The sequence below is a fragment of the Triturus cristatus genome, chromosome 1_1, assembly GCF_964204655.1.
Source record: "Triturus cristatus chromosome 1_1, aTriCri1.1, whole genome shotgun sequence".
Taxonomy (NCBI): Eukaryota; Metazoa; Chordata; class Amphibia; order Caudata; family Salamandridae; genus Triturus; species Triturus cristatus.
Genome location: NC_140579.1, coordinates 906,506,993 through 906,533,488, shown reverse-complemented (window position 1 = coordinate 906,533,488; position 26,496 = coordinate 906,506,993). Strand labels below are relative to the sequence as shown.

At 47.4% G+C, this 26,496-nt stretch overlaps 1 protein-coding gene across 2 annotated transcripts in view; it reads left to right on the top strand.

Moving 5' to 3' along the window:
• The window catches only part of LOC146871264 (GTP-binding protein REM 2-like), a 169,063-nt gene extending 146,724 nt beyond the window's left edge, over positions 1-22,339 (top strand). For both annotated transcript variants that reach the window (XR_014980936.1, XM_085650717.1), the window contains one exon: positions 20,495-22,339. Coding sequence is in view for 1 of the 2 variants with exons in the window: in XM_085650717.1 (XP_085506843.1) it covers positions 20,495-20,790 (296 nt within the window). In the remaining variant the exon portion in view is untranslated. The remainder of the gene's footprint in view (positions 1-20,494) is intronic.
• Positions 22,340-26,496: the final 4,157 nt, after the last annotated feature.

Here is a 26,496-nt window from a genome sequence, read left to right as displayed (position 1 = left end):
TCTTTACTATTCACCACTCTGTGCCACTCTACTGCACACTGTCAATGCACTCTACGCCACTATTATCTACTGTGCACTACTGCCCTCTGAGACGCTGTCCTCTACATGACTGCACTCTGCGCCACTCTATCGCTCTCAACATCACTGCACTCTATGCTACTCTATTGCTCTCAACGCCACTCTACTGCACTCCACGCCATTGCACCACTCTATGGCAATGCATTCTATACCACTCTACTCTGCATCACTCCACCATATGCCATTGCAGTCTACCCTGCACCACTCCACTTTATGCCACTTCACTCTGCAACACTGCTCTCGCCACTCTTAACCGCTCCACTTAAAGCCACTGTACCCTATGCCAATCCACTCTAATCTACTCTGCACTCTACGACACTTCACTCTACTCTGAAACAGTCCACTCTAAACTGCATTCTATGCCACTGTATTCCACTGTGCGGCACTCCACACTAGGCCACGTTGTTCTACACCACTGCACACTACACCAATGCCCTCTACACCACTTTACTCAAAACCAAAACACTGCACTGTACGCCACTATACTTTACTCTATGCCACTCGGCACCTTTGCACTCTGTCACTTTACTCTGCATCACCCTACGCCCCTACATTCTACACCATTATACTCTATGCCACTCTACACCACTTCACTCTGACACACTATTCTGCAGCATTGCAGTCTGTCACTCTACTTTATGGCACTCTAGTTTCCGTCACTTCACTATATGCCACTGCACTGTACTATGCGCCACTCTACTGCACACTATAACAATGCACTCTACGGCACTCTACTGGGCACCACTGCCCTCTATGACACTGCATTCTACGCCTATTCACTCTGCACCACTCTACTCTATACCAGTGTACTCTACCCCACTCTACTATGCACCACTGCAGTCTCTACCACTGCACTCTACAACACTCCAGCCTTGGCCGCGCCGCTCCGCGGCCCTCCACTCCTTCGCTTCTTTTGCCATTGCACTTTACTCCACTCCACTCTACCCTGCACCACTCTACTCTGAAACAATCTACTCTATGCCACTTTACTCTACTCTACACCACTCCACTGCAATCAACGCTGCCCCACTCTACTCTCCACCACTCTACTCTATGCCACTGTGCTCTAACCTACACCACTATACTCTACCCTGCACCACTCCACTCTGAAACAATCTACTCTACGCCACTGCACTCTATGCCATTCTACGCCACTACACTCTATACTGCACCATTCTACTCCCCTGCAGACTACGCTGTGCAACTGTACTCTAAAACACTGCGCTCTGTGCCAATACACTCTACACCACTTTACTCAAAACCAATGCACCCTAAGCCACTGCTCCCATGCCAACTACTTTGCACCACTGCACTTTGCCCCTATGCTCTACAGCATTCTCTTCTACGCCACTCTACTGCACTCTTCACCACTGAACTCTACGCCATTCTAATGCACTGTATGCCACTGCACCACTCTACTCTGCATCACCCACTTTATGCCACTGCACTCTACCCTGTACCACTCCACTCTGCTCTGTACCACTGCACTGTATGTCACTATACTTTATGCCACTGCACTCTATGCATCATTGCACTCTGTCACTTTACTCTGCACCACTCTACGCCACTGCACTCTACACCATTGCACTCTACGCCACTCTACTTTACACCTCTGACACACTACTCTACAGCACTGCATTCTATCACTGAAGTCTATGCCACTCTACTCTGCACCACTTTACTCTATACCACTGCACTCTACTGTGCGCCATTTTACAGTACTCTATTGCACACTATGCCAATGCACTCTAGGCCACTCTATATCTACTCTGCACCACTGCTCTATAACACTGCATTCTATGCCACTTCACTTTACGCCTCTCTACTCTACACTATGCCACTGCACTCTACGCTGCCCCTGTACTCTGCACCACTCCACTCTACGCCACTTCACTCTACGCCTCTCTACTCTGCACTATGCCATTGCACTCTACGCTGCACTGCTGCTCTACTCTGCACCATTTCACTCTTCCACTCCATGCCACTGCACTCTACGCCACTGTAATCTACTGTGCATCGCTCTGCGCCACTGCACTCTGTGCTACTCTACTCTACATCACTGCACTCTCCACCAATGCACTCTTCGCCACTTTACTCAAAACTAATGCACTCTACGCCAATGTACTCTACACCACTGTACCTTACGCCACTTCATTCTAGGCCACTCTACTATACTCCATCATATGATGCTCTACTGCATTAAACTATGCTCCACTGACTCTACTGCACTCTATACTACTCCCCTTTACAGCACTCTACTTCACTCTGTGCCATTCTAAGACACTACTCCACTCTTCGACTTTCTGCGCAACTCCCTCTATGCCACTCCATGCCACTTTACTACAGTCCATTCCATAGCGCACCACTCCATGACAATCTATTCCGCTCTACACCACTCTACTCTACAACTCACTACTCTATTCTACGCAACACCCTCTACACCACTCCACTCTGCACTACACCACTCCATTAAAAAACTATGCACTTCACTCTACGACCCTCAACTCAACTCCACTCAACTCAACTCTATGCCCTTTCACTCTACGACACTCTGCTCCCTCCACAACTTTGTCCGCTACTCCATGACACTCCACTCGTCTCCATGCCACTCAACTTTACTGTACGCAACTCCATAACACTCCACTTTATGACACTCCACGCCACTCTCCTTTACCCCACTAACTTTTAGCCATGCAGAACAGATGCCTCTCTGGTGTACAATATTGCTAAAACATATTGGCAAAGCCAATAGCTCTTGCATAGGTGAGACCTGTTTGCTTTGCCAATGCTTGTTGTAACTCTCCTCCACCTCCCAGCTGCCCTTCCACATCCCCGACCAACCCATGCTCTATAAAAAAAACAAAATAAACAAATAAATGTGCGGTTGGTGAGACTGTGATTGCAAAACATCAAGTCTTGTAATAAGAACATGCCTGCTGTGTTACAATCAGTCATGCAGCTTTTGTAAACCAGATGGGGTGCAAACACAGAAGAATAAACATTTTAAAACATTTTTTTTATCAAAACATAAAAAATCAATTGGCCTGCCGGTTTACTTGAGGGGTGTGGGCAGGGGGGGTTCAACAGATCAATTAGTTTGTTTGTTGTGTTTTTGCTCCAGGTTGGTGAAATATGGAAATGCGAAATGCCTGATAGCTAAACAGTCAGGCAGAAGCCCCCACCCGCTGTTTGTGTTGTCGCTTGCCCCCCACCCGCTATCTGTGTTGTCGCTTGCCCCTTACCCGCTCTCTGTTGTCGCTTGCCTCCACCCACTTTCTGTGTTGTTGCTTGCCCCCCACCCGCTGCCTGTTTTGTCGCTTGCCCCCCACCCACTGTCTGTGTTGTCGCTTGACCCACCCGCTGTCTGTGTTTTCGCTTGACCCCCTACCCACTGTCGGTGTTGTCGCTTGACCCCCCACCCACTCTCCGTGTTGTTGCTTGACCCCCCACCCACTGTCTGTGTTGTTGCTTGACCCCCACCCACTGTCTGTGTCTTTGCTTGCACCCCACCCGCTACCTGCTTTGTTGCCTGCCCCCACCCGCTGCCTGTTTTGTCGCCTTCCCCACCCGCTTTCTGTGTTTTTGCTTGCCCCCCACCCGCTTTCTGTGTTGTCGCTTGCCCCCCACCGCTGCCTGTTTTGTTGTCTGCCCCCACCCGCTGCCTGTTTTGTCGCCTGCCCCCACCCACTGCCTGTGTTGTGGCCTGCCCCCACCCGCTGCCTGTGTTGTCGCCTGCCCCCCACCCGCTGCCTGTGTTGTTGCCTGCCCCCCACCCGCTGCCTGTGTTGTTGCTTGGCCCCTCCCGCTATCTATGTTGTCGCTTGCCCCCACCCGCTGTCTGTGTTTTCGCTTGCCCCCACCCGCTGTCTGTGTTGTCGCTTGCCCCTCTCACCGGCTGTCTGTGTTGTTGCTTGCCCCCCCACCGGCTCTCTGTGTTGTTGCCTGCCCCCCACCCGCTGCCTGTTTTGTTGCCTGCCCCCACCCGCTGCCTGTTTTGTGGCCTTCCCCACCCGCTTTCTGTGTTTTTGCTTGCCCCCCACCCGCTTTCTGTGTTGTTGCTTGCCCCCCACCCGCTGCCTGTTTTGTTGTCTGCCCCCACCCGCTGCCTGTTTTGTCACCTGCCCCCACCCACTGCCTGTGTTGTCGCCTGCCCCCACCCGCTGCCTGTGTTGTCGCCTGCCCCCCACCCGCTGCCTGTGTTGTTGCCTGCCCCCACCCGCTGCCTGTGTTGTTGCTTGGCCCCTCCCGCTATCTATGTTGTCGCTTGCCCCCACCCGCTGTCTGTGTTTTCGCTTGCCCCCACCCGCTGTCTGTGTTGTCGCTTGCCCCCCAACTGATGTCTGTGTTGTATCTTGCCCCCACCCGCTGTCTGTGTTGTCGCTTGCCCCCCCACCCACTGTGTGTTGTCGCTTGCCCCACCCGCTGTCTGTGTTGTCGCTTACCCCACCCGTTGTCTATGTTGTCGCTTGCCCTCACCCGCTGTCTGTGTTGTTACTTGCCCCCACCCACTGTCTGTGTTGTCACTTGCCCCCCACCCGCTGTCTGTGTTGTCGCTTGCCCCCACCCTCTGTCTGTGTTGTTACTTGCCCCCCACCCGCTGTCTGTGTTGTTTCTTGCCCCCCACCTGCTGACTGTTTTTGCTTGCCCCCCACCCGCTGTCTGTGTTGTTGCTTTTCCCCCCACCCGCTGTCTGTGTTATTGCTTGCCCCCCTCCAGCTGCCTGTGTTGTCGCTTGCCCCCACCCGCTGTCTGTGTTGTTACTTGCCCCCCACCCGCTGTCTGTGTTGTCGCTTGACCCCCACCCACTGTGTTGTCACTTGCCCCCACCCGCTATTTGTGTTCTTGCTTGCCCCCACCCGCTGTTTGTGTTCTTGCTTGCTCACACACATTGTTCTTGTTGCTGCCAGCTGCCGTGTTGACCCACTTGACCCCATAAAAAATAACAGAAAATAGCTGGATAAGCCACAGACATTTTTTGAAGAGATGTGAAAATGGCTCTTTACCAACACTTTAGGAACCTGTCGTCTTAGAAGGGCATATTAGAGTTCCATAAGCACTAGAGCAATGTAGTTACTGGCACATGTAGTAATTCACACTGGGCAAGGGTCCTAGAGAGAACCCGGCTTGAAGGTACTGATTTTCAGCAAGTTAAAACTAATTACTGGCTTGCATAAAGCTGGTAAAATAACAAAGACTAGCCCAGTCCCTATCAGAGAGGGTGTCGGTAGGAGCCATAAAAGAATTAACAAAGGAGGTATGAATTCTCTTAGTGTTGTTACTAAAGAATTGTGGGAGATTTCCAGAGCTCTTCAGACCATGATCAATATACTTGTATTGGACATTCCCAGCTTCTCATTGGAGCTACTAAACCTTTAGTGCGACATTGGAAGCACTTCTCAGAAAATCTGACACGTTTGAATGGGATAGGTTCACTATTTTTCAACAGGGTGACAAACTTATTAAGGACAGTACCAGCACGTCTTTGCCGATACTGCTAAACCTTCATTGCATAATATGAAGCAGGACAGTAGTATTTCTTTGTATAGGTCTAGCTGCATGATTTTAATGGAGACAGGATTCTGCTGTTTCTGGTGTCATTCCATAGATCTGGTTGGAGAGCTTAGAGACTAAGGGGCCAATTACAATGTCGGTCGGGAAGCCTGATATTGGTCGGAAAGCCTCTGACTGCAGGTCGGAGGCTTTCCGACCGACATAGACGGTTTCAATTCCGACCGCCTAATTACAATCTACAATAGAACGAACAGTAGGAACCCCAATACACCCTTGGAGGCTTGGGAATTGCAAATAATAGGTAAATGTGCCTTCAAGGGAATTTATTTAGAGTACTCAGTAAAACTAGTTATGTCAATAACTCTATTGTTGAGTCCTTGATTGGTGACTGACCTTTGAAAAATTGAAACATCAATTCACTCATTTACATCATACTTAATATATAACGAACAATCAATTTGGAACACGGGTGTAGATTTATGAATTTCCTGCTCATTTAATGTGGGTAAACAAAGAGGGGGGTACAAAATGTGTTAACGAAAACACGACAGAGGTAAACAAATCATATACAAAAATTGTAACCTTCAATTCATTAGTGTTACCATCTATTTCAAACTTATAAAAACAGAAATAGAATCGGAGAAAACAGAAGACAATTCCTGCCAGATTAAATCATTGAAGAAAATAGATGAGCTATTCAATCCTAACAAGAGCAATCATACAGGATTTGCATGTACATGCAGTTTGTGAAGGCAGCGGAAGTCTAGAGGAGCAGTGTCCCGTACATGCCGCTCAACTAAATCGAGTGTTATTACAAGCAAATCCTGTGCGATTGCTCTTGTTAGGATTGAATAGCCAGCTTGGACATTCACCAAGCATACTGAATAATTCACTGTTCCGGTGTCAGTGATGTGGAATTTTTAATGAATATAGGGAAGCGTCTGGTTCTTGACACATGCTTGACCAGCTCTATGGGTCAATTGTAATTCTCCTTTCACCGTCCTGAAGATGGTCTAATGGACTTGCATGCCATCAAGACCGAAACGTCGACCAGCTCATCTATTTTCTTCAATGATTTAATGTTTTACTGAGTACTCTAAATAAATTCTCTTGTAGGCACATTTACCTATTATTAATTACAATCTAGGCAGTCTGAATTGAAAACAGCCGGCGATTCGGGCTGGCTTCCGATGGGCTCAAGGAGCCCATCAGACAGTAGGAGACCAGCCTGTAATCCCAATAGGACGTAGTTACCGCCGTAGGGATTACAATGTTTGTTTCCAACAGCTTTACCGTGCCGGCCTTTCCGACGTAGAAAGTCGTTTGGAAAGCGACTTTGGCGGCCCCTAGCAGGGACCCCTTGCCTCCGTGGCCTGCAGTTGTGGCTCTGGGGGCACTCTGACAATTCTTGCAGGTGCCTGCCACAGGGAGCAGGGATTTACACAAACTCCCATTTCTCTATGGAAGCTTGTGCTATGGCCGGTTTACAGCCATAGCACATGCTCCCATAGAGAAATGGGAGTATGCGACCTCAGTGTGCAGTAGCATCGCAATCATGCGGTCAGGACAAGGGGCGTGGCTAGCTGCCTAAAATGGCGGACGTATCCTGGTGAGGCTCCGGACCCCCGGGGGGGAAAACTCTGATTAAACCGCCCAAAAACAGACTCTCACTCACCACAGTCACCGGCATGTGCCTGTGAGAAACTCCGATGCAGACTACAGCGGAAGCTGATCCTGAAACCCGCAGTGACGCGGAGGCGTGAGAGTCTGCCGGCGGCTGCGGCCTGTCTGTGGTGCGCTGCCGAGACCGATCGATTTGCATACAGGCCGCCTGAGGCACGGTGCTCTGGGAGCAGCGGGGCAGATCGAGAGCCCTGAGGATTGGTGGACTCGCGCTGCCTCCGGAGCACGACCGAGTCATGAGCAGCCCCTGCAATACTCGAGGGGACCCCGAGTTGGAACTGAGCTACATCGTGCCACGGGTGGGCGGTAAGTGCGGCGGATCGGGCCGGGGCCCGACTTGGTTGTGAGCCCATCCCTTCTGCGCTGCAGCACTAATACGGACACGATCGGCACCGTACCAAAATGGTGTGCCCCAAGGATCCTCCCTAAGTCCGACCTTCTTTAACATCTATGTGTCGGACTTGGCCAGAGTCATCAAAGCATACGGGATGAGACTAACCTCATACGCTGATGACACCCAACTGGTGCTGGCAGTACACAACGATGGAGGAGCAGTTGCTGCTAGCTTCCAAGAGGGAATGCTAGCCATCAGCTCCTGGATGGCAAACAATTGCCTAAAGCTGAACTCCGATTAACAACAAGGGACCTGAAAAAAGTACTTTGCCCATACAACCCAAACAGACCCTTGCGCTCCTCCTCAGCCCACCTATTGACTATTCCTCGCACAAAGAAAACTTTCTGGGGAGATAGACGATTCACAGTTGCCACGACTAGACTGTGGAATACCCTCCCCCTCCATATCAAAACCAGTCCCACCCTCTTGACATTTAGGAAACAAGTAAAAACCTGGCTCTTCAACTAGTAGTCATCTAATTTAGCTGCTCTCCTTTTACTCCACAGCGCCAAGACACCCCAGCGCTATATAAATTTAAAAAATAAATAAATAAATAAATAAATAAAATCCTGTGGGGAGTGGAGGCGACCATTCAGACTTTTACACTAAAACAACACACGAGATCCGATCTGGTGCCCCCCCCTTGTTGAAACTCCCCCCCACCTGCGGAAACAACGCCACTATATTTACGGGCCGGGTGAGGACGCGGATTGCCGGGACCTGCCCGATCCCGGTTCTCATGTACATTAACTCTGCTAAAGGTACCGCTACCGTTACAATAAGCCACCCACCAGCACTTTGCCTGGCAAAGTTCGAAGGGCAATCCGGCAACGTACCACAAATTAGATCGGGGGCCAAGAAAGTACGAGCTTAGAGCCCACCTTCCTGGCGCTACGCAATGACAGTAGGGGCCTGCTGATCTGCGGAGGATAGTACTGAGCCCTGCGGCGGGGTGCTGCAGAACCGGCTGCATGTGTCGCCCATACTCCTCCTGCAACTCGGGTGCGCTGCTCAGGGAAAAAAGCGTGTGCTCCCATTAGTCGCCAGCCCACTGTCATAACACTTCAGCTCGGGTATGGCCCTTTGCACCTGACTGTACCTGGGACGACCAGGAGCCTACTCGCCTCTCAAGGCTCAGCTCGAGGGTGAGGTACTGGGGAGCAGGTCGCAGTGTGCTCAACTTGTGAGCTGGAGTAAAACCCCCCCTCTCCCTCCGTGCTTATTTGTGAGTGAGCACCATCATCCATCACAACCAGTGTACAACATGGGCAGAGTTAAGGGGAAAATACTGGAAGCCACTCAAGTGTAAGTGGCCACACTAACGCACCTGAGACCTCCAGTAGGCCTCTGTCACCTGGGGCCCCATCTTCGGAGACCGCGGGCAGTACTCCCGACAAACTGGACTTGATCCTAAAAGAAATCCGTAAATCTAGGTCAGCACTTGAGCAACAAATCGGCAGGGGCGGTGGGTGAGATTTTAAAGTGGTGGGGCGCAAACGAATTAGCATACAGCACCGTAGCGAGCGAGCGCAGCGAGCGAGCCCGAACCCCAAAAGGGGGGTTTGGGGGGGTTACCCCCCCCTAGAAAATATTGAAAAAAAAGAAGAAAAATCAGGCATTTTCAAGCAAATTTGAGAAAGCAGGAAGGTTAATAAAGCAATTGTGAAAGTGCAGTTATTACATTAATAGATGGCATAACATAGGTAGCTGCTTATTCAGTATTACCACAGAGCTTCATACATTCTGTCCTATTATGCTCAGGTGCTGAATTCAGACTATAAGACTCATGGAAATCTCAGCTCTAAGAGTAGAAGAAGTTGCACAGCAGTGTAATTGGAGTAAGTGGGGTAGATTGGAGTAAGTGGGGTAGATTGGAGTAAGTGGGGTAGATTGGAGTAAGTGGGGTAGATTGGGGCGGAGTGGGGTAGATTGGGGCGGAGTGGGGTAGATTGTAGTAGACTGGAGTAGATTGGGGTACATGGGTGTGAAGTGGGCTAGAGTGGGGTGGGGTAGACTGGAGTTGAGCGGGGTAGACTGGTGTATTGGAAAGGGGTAGATTGGAGCGGGGCAGAAAGGGGTGGGGTACATTGGAGTGGAGTTGGGGTAGTCTTGAGAAGAGCGAGTGGAGTTGGGGTGAAGTGGAGTTGGGGTAGACTTGAGAAGACCAGAGCGGGGAAGGCATGGGGTGGGGTAGTTTGCTGTGGAGTAGACTGGAGTGCAAGATTGTGGGAGAGTGGAGTGGGGTAGATTGTAGTAGAGTGGAAAACATTGAGAGGATTGCAGTGAGGTAGATTGCAGTAGGGTAGATAGGCAGACTGGACTGGTGTAGATTGTGGTTGAGTGGATTGGAGTAGATTGTAGTGATGTAGATTGTAGTGGAATGAGGCAGGTTGGGGTGGATTGGCCAGGAGTGGAGAGGGGTAAAGTTGGGTAGACCCTAGTGGGGTAGACTGTAGTGAAGTGAGATAGAGTTGACTGAAATAGATTAGTAAAGAGTGGGGTGGGTAGAGTTAAGAGGGTCAAATGGTGTTGAGTGGCTTAGATTGGAGTGGCATAGAGTGGCATGTCAAAGTCGAGGGGCATGTCTCTGAATCAAAGGGCATAGACTGAAGGAGAGTGTTGCAGAGTGGAGCGGCGTAATGTGGAGTATCCATCGTGTGGTAGCACACTGCCTTTACAGACAACACATTTCCAATTGAAATGACCATAACATTGGTACAGACATGCAGATTTTTAGCGCATAAATGATAATGTGTGGAAATAGCATTGGCTAGTGTATTGTGTTTTCATTGTATTCAAATATTTGTTTCCAGACTCCAATACAAAAATTAACTTCATTATCTATTTATAATTCTAATATAGTGTGAAATATCAGCACTTTTCATATTTGTTGTGTGCTAGAAAAAACCCTTTCCATTTCATAGCAAGATTTCACATAACTCTCTCACTTCGAAGTCAGAGAAAGAAAAGTAAACACCAGGCTCCCAGAATGAAAGCGGCTGACATTTGACCTTTGTATTTCAATAACCAGCAAACGTGACAAGAAAACAAGTGCAAAAGGGTAATAGCTCAGTTCATCACCCAATGAGACAACTGCAAAGCAGAAGCTAAGGCAAACACAGGCAATCACAGATATTGAAGTGCAGTGTCTCACAGTATGCATAATATATCAGAAGCCCACTAGGAAAGGTGCAATAAAGCACACAATACTAGAGATTCATTGTCGACAATCCTAGAGTCACGGAGTAAGTCATTTTGATTACGCTGCCATCAGATTGACCCTAATCATAAAGTGTACATTTTGAATGAATCCCATTCAGCAGAGATTTAGAATATAACATATTTAACACATACCTAATCCAGTATAAAATATTCTCTCATTCGCAAATCTAAGAAAGGTACCTTAAGACATGGAAATACATAAATGCATGATATATGTATTGTATCACAACTAAAGCATTACCCTAAAGTGCTTAAGTGCAATCATGATTATGCGGTGTCAAAGTGTATTCTTCGCTTCTAGCCACACCTTCGCATGACTGCTCTCAGTTCACCAGTCTGTGTGTTTTAATTACTACAGGCCCCCCTGCTGTCCCTGCTCTTGTTAAGGACCCTTGATGCCACAGTGGAAGAATACATTTCAGGAACAATACAGAGCTAGGCAAGCAGAACATTAAAAGAGTGCCGAGCCAGAGTCCAGGCAGTGCTCTGTGTGGTGTATAATTTGCCATGTAAACCTATGCTAAAGGCTCAAATTTTAAAAAGGTAGATTTGTTTAACTTGGATGCGTTTTAGTTCAGAGACCTAGAATTAATTTCTGCATGGACTGGAATTTATGAGAAGTTATTGGTTCTAAATGTCAACTTTGAAACATTCATGCCTGCGAGGACGATGCTTTTAGTGAACCAAGAGGCAAGTCAGCCGTCATGTGAACACTGCATAGGTTTTTATAACATAGGGGGTATTATTAAAGTCTTTTAAACAAATGAGGTTGTTGATGACACATCCTTAATTGAGTTTTAAGGTAGGATGATAACAGAAAAGAAGGCACAGTGAAATAAGTTAATGGGCCAGGGAAACACACATTTTGCCAAGCAGATATACCATTTGAAACCAGGTTTCTTGGTTTTACGTTGCAACATTTAGCCTCTCGATGAGGCGGCGTAGTGACAAACATAAGTGTGTGGGTGACAGAAACCACAAGAAGACTTGGCGTGAAGTTCCAAGAACACTTCTTTCAGAGCCAGAGCTCAACATCTGGCTCTGGCCTTCAAAGGCTCACCTACCTCTACAAAAGTAACTTTGAAATATCCAAAATACTGACATTTTGTTGCAGGATCAGCTTCACAATCATTATAATTATAGTTCCAATTACACCTAAACTGTCAATGACGGTTTCTTCCTGTCGAGGGATGAATCCTCCTGCATGGACACAGCTCCACGAATGACCCTACACTCACACTGGTTCACGATTCCCCCAGCACTCGCACTGGTACTTCGGTTACGCATTTCTCACACAGCTCATCTTTCACGCTTCCCGTCCTGAGACAAGACCACACTGGTCACCCAGTTCTCACATGGGCACCCTATTCACCCTGCACTCACTACTCACCCTGTACTTCCACAGGCATACCTTTCACCCTGCACTCACACTGCTCACTCCGTGTCACCCAGCACTTACACAGGCACACCTAACACAGCATACATTTAATTACCCAACTCTCGTGAAAGTGTACATACTTTGAATATCTGTTCTTCCTGCATTAGTGCATGCCTACTCTCCGTAACTAAAATACCAGTGCAAGAGGGGAAGAGTGCGCTGAGGAATAGCACAGGAAAGAAGACTGAGTGGGAACCAGAGGTGGCTGAGTGGGAGGTGGGATTAGTCTTAGGCCCTGAGGAATCAGCCAAAAGGGAGTAGATAAAGCAGGCAAAGGCTGCTGGAGGGCAGCAGCACAACAGATGAGGTTCAAGCACTGCAACTGTGGCTGTGAGCTTGTGTGGGAATCGAGCAGGGACTGATCGCTAAGGGTATAGCGCAGGTGGGGTGGAAGAAATCCCATGCCCAACACTGAGCCCCAATGGATTTCATAACGACCACTATGAAGGAAGGAATAGGTCACCTACAGCCACAAGTGCTGTTTTGCAGCTTTTGAAGAAATGATGTAGACCGGCATCTAGGCTGGTTTTCATTCTTTTCCTTTAATGCCTTTAGTGCGGCATTTCTACCTGCACACACTGTGCCCTTGACTTCCAATGAAATGTAGAATTCAGTGAATAGTGATTAACGGACTATATAGACTTGGGTGGCACAACGAGTAAAGTTGGTCACTCTGAATACATAACCTTTCTGGTTGAAGGCATGTGCCAGACCCAGTTTAGGGGCTGAGCCACGGCCATAGGGCAGGGGTGGTTCACCTCAGATCTCCTGTAATCTGTCCTACTATGGCTTCGCAAACTAGGCCAAGTACAACCCCTTCAACACGAATTTCAGTGGTACCGCTGGTGAACAGCCACAGGCTTCTCAGGAAAGTAGGGCAGGGGTGTACAAACTGAACGCTCCGCAGCACAAAATTGTAGGTCCAACTCACTGCTTTAATTTGATACGAAAAGGACTTTAATAAACACTTAAAACGGTATATGACAGCAGTTACAAATCAGCCGGCCCAGCATTTCCCCATGTTTCCCCAACCGATCCTACCTGTGTGTCCTCAGTCCTCAGCCACCGTCCAGTCCACGAGTCACGACGACCACGAGGCTCAGGCGACGCGCACGAAGTGAACCCGACCGTTACCGGATCCAAGCAGCACGCTTACCTTACGTCAAGCTCGGCATCCAATCAGGATTGCCCCTGCTCATGCTGCGCGGTGACCGGCCAATCCTGGCGCAGTGGCGCTGCATGCAGCGCCAGGATTGGCTTGGAGGGCATAGTGACTGCTCGCCCTGTCGCCCTTTTGCTGCCAGCGCTGCCGCCAGCAGGTCCTGCACCCCCCCCCCCCCTACTAGCTAATGGGGCCGGCCTGGGTGCGCATGCTCGGGCAAGTTGCTGCCCGAAGTATACATGCGGGGAAAGGGGAAAAAAAAAGTTTTTAGACCTGTCAATCATCCGGCTTCAAATCAATGACCACACCAGCCAGCCCGCCCCCCTGCACACTCCCGATAAAGTCGGGTGCTGCCCGGCGCCGCCGGAATAATGTGCGCAGTAAATGGTAATTTGGACATTATATTTTAATTATTTAACGCGGGTATTATTTAACGCGGGTCCAATCAGCAGGGCTGGTGGGGCTACGCCCCTACGCCCCAATGGACGCACCGCGGCTGCAAATCGGAGCTCTCACATCTGGCCTTATGCTGCTCAGAGCGGACCATGGTAAGCTGGCAGGGACGGTCAAGGAGCATGATCGAGCTCTAAAAGACTTTGAACCCCAAATCACTGCAAACACTACACAAATACAACACCTCGGGTAGAGGACGCCGAAGGCAGAAATAGACGCAACGCAATATTATACGCGTAATTGGCCTCCTGGAACTCTTATCATACTTTTGTGTAGAAAGAGCCCCTCGGATACCAACAGGAGCACCAAAGACAGGGGCACCCCCAAGACTACTAATCGTAAACAAATTTAACTACAGGGACCATGACGTCCTCTTACAAAAAGCAAGGGAAGAAACAGAGATCCAGTACGAAAATCACTGTATCTCATTGTAACCGGACTACACAACACTAGTGCAACAGCAAAGATCCTCTTATCAAGCCGTCAAGAAAAAATTGCGGTTGGCCCAACTTAAATACGCACTACTGTTCCCAGCCAGATTAAAGAGCATCCATGACAAAAAAAAACCACTTCTTCGACAGCCCAAATGACGCAGAGGAATGGCTGGAGGTAATGAAACTTGAATTGGCCAATCAGATTTGCTAACCCAGGGCCACAGCAAAACACAGAGACACGAATACCGCCGGCCGCAGAAGAACAATCAAGAGTAAAGATAGCACCGGCCCGACCCAGGATCAGCAGCGAATAGACAGGGAGGAGGTTCTGACTGTGGCCGAATCGTTCAGGGATGGCAGCCACAAGATCTCTACAGACTCTGAGGACAGCACATTACACTCGGACTCTGATCACAGCATTACCCTGTTCCTCTCTGTTACACCTCAGACTGTAGATGAATTAGTAGACAACTGAAGCTATACACCTCTATATAATGGTCACACTTACATGAAGGGTCCGGTGTGTAAAATGCTCCCACGATGTAAGAAATACTACTGGCTTTCAGTTGTAACTGTATCCCCTTTTATCACAATAAGACAACAGAGGTTAAGATGCCCGAAATTGTATGGATATGTTAATTGCTTCTCTCTTGCATATATGGCTTACACCCAGTTTGATTATTTGATTCTGTACATAAACCAGAGGTCATGCACGATTTATTCTGTTTGAGTCTCACATGTAAACAAGTGGTGATAGTCAAATAATAACTATGTAATGTTCATATTTCCTCCCGGGCTCCGTCGAGCCGCCAGGACTCCGCGTTTGCAACATGTGCAGTATGGACGGTGGCAGCGACCCCCCACTGAGCGTATGAACCGTTATGTGTAAATTGTATGTTGAAATTAGTTGTTGGGCCCAGCGTAGTTTGGGAGCTGAGCCAAGTATTATTAGTTTTATGGTAAGGGGGAACTCCTGGTCTGCAATAGTTAACAGGCTCCACGATATAGGGAGCTTCAGCTACCGTAGAGTCTTATGCCTAGAGATTGTACTACCGCAGGCTCCTACAACCTGCTAACCTGGAATGTGCGGGGCCTGGGAGCAGTACAGAAAAGGCACCGTGTCCATGTTTATCTCCTTAGGCGCAAAGCTCACATAGTCTTCTTTCAAGAGTCACATCTTACTGACCCAGAGGCCCATAAAACCCGCAAGAAATGGCGAGGCCATATTTATTCTACTAACTACTCAGCATTCGCTAGTGGAGCGACCATCTGGATCCGGCATGGGGTCCCGTTCACGGAACTAGATTATTGCATAGACAACCAAGGGAGATACATCCTGTTGAAGGGAACTCTGGATGGCATAACCGTGGTCCTGGGGAGCGGAGCATATATGTCCCAAACTTCGACCAGGACAAATTCTTTCATCGGCTGGGCACAGCATTAGTCGGGTGGGATACAATTCCATGGATCCTGGAGGGAGACTGCAATGCAGTGCTTGATATGGATTTGGACAGGTCACACCCCCATTAGATGGCGCTAGTGCCTGCAAGTTAGCAGAGATGCTGAACACCTGGCTCGAGGGATGGGCTTTATCGGACGTATGGTGCCGTTTGCACCCTACACATAAGGAATACTCCTTTTATTCGCCAGTACACCAGCTCCACACCAGGATAGACAGATTCCTATGCTCCAACACTATAGTCACACAGATCCGTCAATCCACTTACTTAGCTAACACCCTCTCGGATCACAACCCCCTATAGCTTACACTTGCCTGGGGTAAAGTACCGACCCCAGTGCCCACCTGGAAATTGGGACCACAGTTGCTAGAGGATGCCCCGTTCCGCGCCTCTCTATCCAATACCATCACTAATTATTTGTCTGAAAACTGGAACACAGCTTCCTCCAACCTATTTGAGTGGGACACATTCAAAGTGGTGGTGGGAGGGGCTGCAATCGGACAGATGGTGGGGGCCAGACAGGAAATACATCAGTTTGATCAGAGTAAAAAATTTAATGACCACCTTAGAGCAAGAAGCAGTGACAGACCCAGACAAAAGGGATGCCTTACAGAGTGCTCGCATTAGTCACGCTGAAACACTCGAAACGTTGCAGGTTATAGACCACAGAGCCTTTATGCAACGGAAACACTCGGAGGCAGATAGAGCCGGGACATTAATAGCCTGAATAGTACGGAAAGACCTGAACCACCAATTATTACTCATATTAATACACTGTCCGGTAGATCAGTCCACACGCAACAAGAGATAAACGAAGCCTTTTGCACTTATCTCAGTAATCTTTACGCAGCCCCAGCACACAACACTGACACCTCTATAGATGACTTTCTACAAGATTTAACAATCCCCTCCTTACCGGCAGACATACAGGAAGAAATAGCAGGCCCCATAACCCAACAAGAAATACGTATCGGGATTAAAGGCCTAAATCGTAATAAAGCGCCTGGCCTAGACGGTCTGCCCATAGAATTTTATCAAACCTATTCAAATGCCCTGGTCCCCAAATTGGAAGAAGTACATAAGCCAGCCCTGAAGGCCGGCCACTTACCACAATCCGCCATGCAAGCTCTGGTCACTTCCATACTCAAGCCGGGCCGTGATAGCACAGACATTTCTAATTATAGACCTCTATCCCTACTAGCAACCGAATATAACATTTTGAGCAAAGAACTCGCAAATCGTATCCAACCATATCTCAACACCCTCATACACAGTGACCAATGCGGGTTTCTGCCGAATCGCAGCACGTCCCTTAACACTAGACGGTTACATTATGTTATGAAAACTACCCCGACTGACTGCCCGGCCGCGGGTTGTCTGGCATTAGACCTACATCAGGCCTTTGATTCCATAACCTGGGACTATGTGTTCACTACCCTACAACGCTTTGGTTTCCCTGATGACTATCTCAAATGGGTGCACCTACTCTACACCTTTCCCACGGCTAGAGCTCGCACCGGACAGCATATCTCCCGCGAGTACACGATCCACAGGGGTACACGGCAGGGATGACCTCTGTCCCCCCTGTTTTTTGTACTTGCGTTGGAACCCTTAGCAATAGCCCTGAGACAGTCGACGGAACAGCTGGGAATACCCATTGACGGCACTGCCCACCTCACCTCCATATACGCAGATGATATCCTCCTGTACCTTCGCGATTTGTCTGCCGAAACCACACCCCTTCCCACTATTCTTTCCACCTTTGGAAAGTTCTCAGGCCTTGTTATTAATCCAAGGAAATCACATGCCTTTTCCTTCCAAGAGGGGCCCGCACAGATGAGTTGCAATTCTGTACCTATACTCTACCCGTAACCCACACCACATTCAAATACTTAGGAATACAGGTATATAGATCACAGGCGGATCAACTGGAGGGCAACCTCTTGAAGGCCGTCATGGCATTACGCTCGAGTTTGGCCTTTTGGACATCCCTGCCCCTTTCGGTGAGGAGATTATTGCCATCTCTAAGATGGTGGTGCTCCCTCGGTTACTATATTTTTTCGGGAACCTGCCCATTGTGGTTCCTCAATCCATATTCTGCACCTTGAATACTATCTTGGTGGAGCTCATCTGGGGTGCGGGTCGCAGAAGAGTCAGCCTTCAGAAACTACAACTAGAATCCCACAAAGGAGGCCTAGGGGTCCCCTACTTCAGGGCATACTACTATGCTTGTCTAATCCAGTGGCTGTCCTATTGGACAGCGGGGAGGAACCTACAAGAAATTGGGTTTACGTCAAGGGATATTGACTGGGGTATGCTACATTCCCTGATCCTGCCCAAAGCTAAAATTCCCCTGGAGGCACCCCCATTGCTGAAGACTGCACTACAATGCTGGAAGAAAGCTCTGCTGTATACATCAGAAGTAACCCCTTACTCGGCCAATATCCCATTACTGGGTATTCCAACACCGGGGGCAAGCTCACGAAGGCTAGAATACATGCCTGGACAGAGGCAGGTGTGGAGGAGGTTGGTGCTTTCTTTGGCGATGGTAACCTCCTTGACCACGACACGACAATTTCGTACAGACTACTGGAGCACCGGAATGCCTATACCTAATACATGCAGTCGTATCACATTATATCACAACCCCCACAACATGACCTGGTCTATTTACTATATTATATGGGGAATGGAGGCCATCTTGTCAAATGGTTGTACACCGGTATCAGGCCGCATGCCGACATCACACTCACAAATCTTAGGACAAAATGGGCAGAAGATGCTGGCATAGAACTTACCGACAAAGCCTGGGCGAGCATGCTAGAACATCCCAAGAGGGTATCCCACAACGTTAAACTGAAATTTATCCAAACAATGGTGCTACATAGATCCTACCTCACCCCACAGAGAATACACCGTATGTCCCCGGAGGCCCAACACTGTTGCCCCCGCTGCAAAGGAGATGAGGCGGATTTTATCCATATGCTGTGGGCCGTATACAAGATTACGAGTGGTGCCTGTCATGTGGTGCAGTGAAATGCCAGGCATGTGATTTTAACATCGCGGCAGGTGCTGCTGTCAGCAGCACCGGCCGCAATGTTAAAATGCGGAATGCGACCGCCAGGATGGCGGTCGCATCCTAATTCGCGGTGCGGGATTGCCGCATGTCTGGCGGCCAGTCCCAACACTGCGGGGATGGCAGGCGGACTCGGGACCGCCTGCCATCCTAATAAGCCCCTTAATTTTTAGTCCCCGGTTTCAACTTCCTTCACGTTTAAAGAATGGTTTAACATTTTCAATGTAATTTTTTTTTTTGTGTATGTATACTTTATATGAAGTATTAGTTTAATAATCAGTTGTGATCTCCTGAATATGTGTCTGCAGATCCAAGGTTAAGAACCCCTGCTGTATGCTCTTTCTCCTTCTACCCGTACCAAAAACTCATAATTCCGTAATCTTGTGTCCTACATTTTTAGGATTGTTCCTTTCACTTGATTTCTGTAATCCTACACATCACCCCTAACTCCATATCCCTATACCTCAAATATCCAATCTCAACCTGTTATGCCCTGCATAGTACTTTCATATCTTGCAGTTTACCAGTCCACCTGCTGCTCAGCCACTGTGTGTGTTTGGAGTAGAATGTTGAGAATTCTGTGATGCGTGGAATGTTGGGTGTCTGACTGAGTGAGGTATGACAGTTACAGATGTCTGAGCAGCAGGCAGGCTGCTCCTGGTGGGGCTGCTGTGGCATAGGACCAAGGGCTGACTACTGGGCTAACCTATTTCATTACTATCTCTTTATCCAGTCTACCAAGATGATGTACCTACTTACCATCCTGCTGTACAATTGGAATAAAGGTACTTAAGAACTTACATGGCTACCAGCGTCTACTTGCGTCACAGGACACAACACAACCCATTGCCATAAATCTCCATGTATAGTTAGATTGTGATGATTATGAGGCCAAATGTTAAATGAGTGTGGATATTCCTAGGCGGGTCGATATGGCGCACCTTGAAGCAGCCTTTGGGCTCCATTGGTTCTATAAACCTATCCCATATGAACAGGCTGGGCTTGTGAAGATGATCTTTCAAGTTGGGAGAAGATGGAAAAGATGTTTTCCACAGCACTCTTAACCTGTTGTGCTAAAGTTGTGTTGACCTTCAACCTTCACCGCTGAGAGGTGGTCTTTCACTATCATGGACCTGCCTGCAGATCATGCCATGATGTTATCATCCATGGACCCAGGAGCAAAAATAAACCAAAACGTTTAATTCACATTAAGTTGTAATCTGAGGTGTTTCCATTGTCTCAGCCTAAGTGTAAAATACAAATGCCTGCTCTCAGTTCTCGCGCATACTTCCCTCATTTGCGCACTACCAACTGTTATACTCGCCGTTCTTGCACAGACCTTCCTCTCTCTGTTGCATTCACCTTTCAAAGCTGCCTTCTAGCACTTTTCCTTCACCATTACTCATGTCTTTTGTGTTTTATTCACCCATGTGCCTCCTGTATACTTCTGTTGCACAAGCTTTCCTCCATTGTGCTCCCCTTTTTCAAAGATAACCTCTTGCCTGCTTACCTCTGTCTTTAACGTATGATTCTTGTATCTTCCTCCTGTCTCACGTGCACCTCACTCTTCTTTGTGTCCTCAGAGGGGCGAAGCGTGGCTGTGATGCTGAACTGCAAGTATGTAGTGACCTCGGCAGCGCTGGACCACAACAACCGTGAGCTGTTTGAGGGTGTGGTATGCCAGATCCGACTGCGCCGGTGTGAGACCCGTGAGGAAGGCGACGGTCAAGGCCACTGCCCGCTACCTCCAGCCCATCAAGAAGGATGGCGCGAGAGTTTGACGAAGAAGGCCAAGTTTTTCCTGCAGAACTTGTTGGCTAAGAACAGCAAGTTCTTCAAGCAGCAAACCAAGTCATGCCACGACCTCTCTGTCTTATGAGGAGCCCGCACTGGAGTCCACAAAGGAACCTGGTTAGAAGCCAACTGAGGCTGATTGGCCCTGAAGAGCCTACACAGTAGACCTCTGAGGCGTCCATCACTCTTACTACTGAGGGCAGGAGTGGTGGCCACTCATAGGAGACTCTGAAATCCGATGACACCCCCAGGATGTTCCCACCTTTCATAAGCCAGACCACGACTTCAAAAATATTCTCTCAGGATCCAAGATTGCTCAAATATCCTCCTTCCAGTTAGAGCCCAAACCGCTCCAAGGCTTTTCCACCTCATAAGAGCCCCCCTTGGGATCTTGTACCACTGTGTAACTTTTCAAGACTAAAGGCTCAGATCACCACAGCCATTCGCGCTATCTTGCTTTTCCTGAATAAGAAGATGAAGGTCCTTGCTGAACCACTGCATCTGTTATTAAACTGTGAGAGGGAGAACTGGTAAGGGGTATTGTTCCTTTTTCATTTTTAAGAGTTGCCACAAACACTGTTGTGCTGCTCAAGCGTCAGCATAGTGCCGCCTGTGGCCAGTGAGGCCTAGCTGGAGCACTTCTTCTTAATGGAGCCTCTGGTCATGGTCCTTCGTGGCCCTCACACAAGACATGGTCCTCTTTGCCCCTCTCTCGCGGCGGTGTCATAAGGTGTTCCATTTACAGTGAGACTGCTGTCATTAGGAGAGTGAGACCTAAACCCCTTGGACCGCATCTTACTGAGCCTCCTAAAGGGGGCGCTCTCCATAACCTGCTTTCATCTGCTCCTTCATTGGCAGATTATGGGCTGTCCCAGGCCAGTGTTTGCCCTGCAGAGAGGCTTGAGAACTTGGCACAAGGCCCTCAATGACGTGGCCAGTGGGATACCGAGATGCAGGACCCTCCTGCGAGGTGCAGGACCCTCCTGCGCCTGTGGAAATGTTTCTTTATTTCTTTAATATATGTGGAAGCGTGACCAATGGCTGACTCTACCAGGGCCCAACCGGACTGTCTGAACCTGCAGTCTTTCCTGAAATCCGCAGCTTTCCCTATAGATCTGTCTATATCTGCAGATTCGTCTGTTTTTCAACACTCTCTCCATAAAATCTGAATCATTCGTGAAAAATCATAGAGTAGTCACATGCCGTGTGCTTGTAATGCCAAACAAATTTTATGTTGTTTTACAGAGTTTCTGTATAGCACTTGTCTAGCTATGCTTATGCTCAGATGTGCGCTTTATCTCTTATGTTTGGTACAGACTGTTTAATTTTGGATTTGTTTCTTTAGATGGTTAAATATATTTTCCATTTATTGTATCGATATTTATGGAAAATTTTAATATTGGTTTTCAGCATTGCCTACGCTTCCCTGGACACAAGGCCCACCTCCACCCACTCACACAAGCTCCATGTCAAGTTGATCTTCGTCCCGAACTTGGCCCTATGTGTGACATTCCTTGATCTGGGAATGTTGGAGAGTGCTGTAGGATGGGAAATTATGGAATTTGCTCTTGAGTTGGGAATGTTGGAGGAAACCCTTTAAATGCATTGTGGAGAGGGAACCTGGTCAATGCTTTTCAATCAATGGATACATTAATTTACAGATTTCAATAAAGTATTTTCTACAAACTGCTTGGTCTGTCTGGTTCATACTCACAGGACAGCCAAAATCTACAAACTGTACTACAACCCTCTTCCCAACCCCTTGTCATACCACGAGGCAGATTACCCCAGGCAATGGGAATACGACCACTCTTCCAGTTGGAGACAGCTTGGAATATATACCAATTTTCCCTCTTGTCAGAGTGTTCTACTGCTCTTGATTGGGCACTCTGAGGTAGATTGTACTCCTGCTATGACCTGCTCCTCACAAAGGCTACTGAGGGATTGATCACCTCCTGCTGTACCCAGTCGGATTTACTAACTTTACCAAGAGCTTCTAAAAGTTTTACCACTCGCCCTTTGTGGTTTCTGCAGTCTGGTGGATGTGCCTTTGGTTACTTTGCTCACAGCCATGTGGCTACATGTTTCACCTCTGACCTCCATTTCTGGTACGAGGTTAAACTTTAGAGCACTAAAGTGAGTTTTATGACCATTGCATATGTATGTATGTATTAGTCTTTATTTAGATAGAGTAATCCTAACTAGACAGCAGTGGAGCATTGCACGTTCATTGGGGGTTGGGGCTGGGAAATATCTCAAGATCGTGTACATCATTTTTTTATTACATAATCACACTACATTTTATTATCCCAATGTTTAAAATAGAGTCCAGGAAGGTTCACAGCTGAGTATTTTAGTGGAAGCTGAACATTTACATAAACGGAGCAAACCACAGAACCTCCTTCCACAGATCTAACCGCCTCTCCTAAAACCCAGAATCTCTTCACCCTCCATATTCTCCCAGGGGGTTCACTTTTCCAACCCTACAACTTACCTCACATCCCTCTTCTTTTTTAAAGACAAAAACGCCAAAGTAAACTCAAGATATAACTCTCTGACCCATTCTGAACACCTCCACCCCCCACATACACACCAATGCAAAACAACACACAGGTGACATTAAGTTCAAAGGACACCAATGAGCATCACACTCCACAAATCACAAACCAGTCATCTGCACAGCATGTAAACCTTATGGACCTGAACGACCATCTTAATGTCACAAATGGTAGTGTTTCTTATGAACATTGGTTTTCTGAGTGCTACAGCATCGAATATTGGCACAAACCACTCCACCAACTCTTTTACTGTGACTTGACCCTCCTCTCTCAACCAGGTCATCACCACCACCCCTTTTACTGGAAGCAATCTCCCAAAAGGAACGTGGACATCCAAAAACACTTTGCTGATGCGCTCCTCAAACTGGTCAATGCCCAAATCTTCACTCCTGAAAACAGCAAAACTTCCTGAATTCATTAACTTGCCTAAATGTACTCTTACCGCCCACTAGAATATCAGCACTACTTCCTGAGGCTTTGACCACATATGTTTTAATGTACCCGGATTACTCTGCATCTTGACATGGACTAACTTCCAACAGCAATATTTATCTTGGATAACCTACAATTAGCTTGATCTGTTTGATGCTGAATTCACCCCTGATACACCCCCATCCTCTCATGAATGGCGAGGTGATCCACAGTTTGTCGAACTCTAGATTTATTAACCACCAAGAGTACCACTTTGAATCAGAAACTTGATCACACAACTGAAGCAGCCAGCGTTCCACTTTTCTAGCATGACTGATGTTTCGGTAAGACAACAGCATCACTTGAATAGCCCTCTTCAACTCAGATCATTACTATGTGCTGACTACATAGTATCTTTTATCCTATTAAATCTCCTCACCGGTACATTGGTTTCAAGATGGAGCCCAGGGATTCTATTGTGAACAATTACTGTTCAAAGTGCTTCTTGAAGGTAAAAAAACATTCAACAGACACTCATTGTCTGAGATAACACGCTTAGGCACACCTTCTCTAGCAGATATCATCCAAGAATTTGATCATCTGATGACACTCTCTCCATAATCCTGATCTCTACAAATTTCATAAAGCAATCCTCTAACACAATACCAAATGCCTCTCTGAGGTAAAACTACACATGGACCAATAACATCTATAGCGAGTTGCCTCCAAGCACCACCAGGCACTTCCAACAGGTTTGGACTGAACGCTGCACACCTTGACTTATTTACCACTGCTGATACAGATGGCACAATTTTAATCTAATAATGTGTGAATAAGGACAATCTGTCAACCCAATAGGACCAGGTTATTTAAAATATACAGAACAAAGGGTCCCTTGGGACTTAATTCTTAGTTATATCATTTGGAACAATCTCTGGTATTGGAGTCTATCATTTGTGTTTCATTCATGAATACAGCAAAGCATATATTCAATGTACTTAAAGTAATCTGAATCTTCTCTTGCCTTCACATAGAGATGTATTTTTCATTGAATCAAAAAATGCTGAACTTAAATTATGTTGTGCAGATGACGCAGTGTGCAAACTTGTGGTATTATGTTCAAAGTCATATGAAAGCGCTATAATAGCTCAAGGTTAATATTTTTACTGTAATCAAAGGTGAATCGTGACACAAAAAGTTTCTGAGGTCATTAGTAGCATGATATGCAAGTTTACCAGCAGTGATCCACAGTACTAGGAATCTTTACCAGCAGTAATGTAAAAAAACAAATCCTTTATCAGTGTGGAATACCTCTGCATGCGTAGTACATAACGGCCATTGCTGCAATGCCTCTGCACCAGCTTAATAATATTTGTAATAAGTCTTTGCAAGGCGGCATGATTTCTCTCAAATAGCTTTAAATGTATTTTGGAAAATAAACTATCTTTCTTTAAACCTCAACTTACGACTTCTGAAAATACATACATTCTCATCTCAAACGTATGTTTCAATTTTGGGTTGTGTGTGTATATATGTGTGTAGATAGATTGATAGATAGATAATTTTCGATGAAGCAAAAGCTTCTAACTTAGTAGGCTGGGCTGCACACAGAAGAGCCAGGTAGCTGAAGAGCTACCAGTAGCTCATGAGCTACTCCTTGGAGAAGCCTACTTTAGACATTTGCTAGCATGAGCATACAAACTTGGCTAAAGCAAGTTCAAATTAAACTAATAGAATGGGGATCACACAAGAATCTATTCTCTTTTGTCCGTGAATATTTGCCCAATTAAAGCTGAAGCCTAATGTAAATTTTGTGTCCTGTGTACCCCCTCTGACGTCTGAGATCCCTTCCAGACCAAACTCTCATGAACAAATCCTACCCTATGATGAAATACCACATGCACGAGTCCACCATCAAGCGTATCTCACGCCGTCCACCCTAATTGTATAGTAACATTTTTATTTGATGTTCTACTATTTCAATACTCATCACTGCACTACTTCTTGTGAGTTTAGAGATTCAAATCTTTAACCATATTCCTCACTGTTAGAAATGGGGGTCTCTAGTTTGCAATGGCTGGCCACTCTCCAAGTAGGGACCCTTCTTCCTAAGTCAGAGTTACACCCTTTGATAACCCCTGCTCAACCCTACGGTAACGTAGCACGAGCAGCTAGGCTTATCTCAGAGGCAGTGTGTGAAGCATTTATGACCATACACAGTAACACAGTGAGGAACACTACAAAGGGACACCACACAAAGTAGTTATAAAAATAAGTATCTTTATATATAGACTTAACACAAGACCAATAACAGTAAAAATCCACAGTACTAGAAAATAGGGTTACTCTTAAAATGCTGCAAAAATAGTTCAAAGTGTGCAAAGAGGAGTTCAGTTCAAGGCAGTGGTCTCTGCGACCCTTTTACTCACAAACTACCTGGATTTTGTAGCAAAGCAACCAAAATGTCGCTAAGGAGTTGTAGCGATGATTTTCCTCACGCGTGACCAGCGATGCGTTGAATCCTTGCCGCAAGGGAGGATGATGCGCTGATCTGTGTGCAGGACAAAACGACAAACTTCTACACGCTAAGCCGGCGATGCGATAAAATCCTTGCCGCAAAGGGAGGATGATGCGCCGAGCCTGTTGCGTGTGAGATCTTGTTGCGATGAAAAGAAATGGCGCCCCGCGAGGGAGCGACGATCCTGATGCGATGAAATTGGCGAACGCTCGGCGTCCGTGCTGCGATGTCGTGAAGCGATGAACTCGATGCGATAATCTTCGGGTTAGCGAGCATTTGGCAGCCCGCAAACTTGTGATGCGAT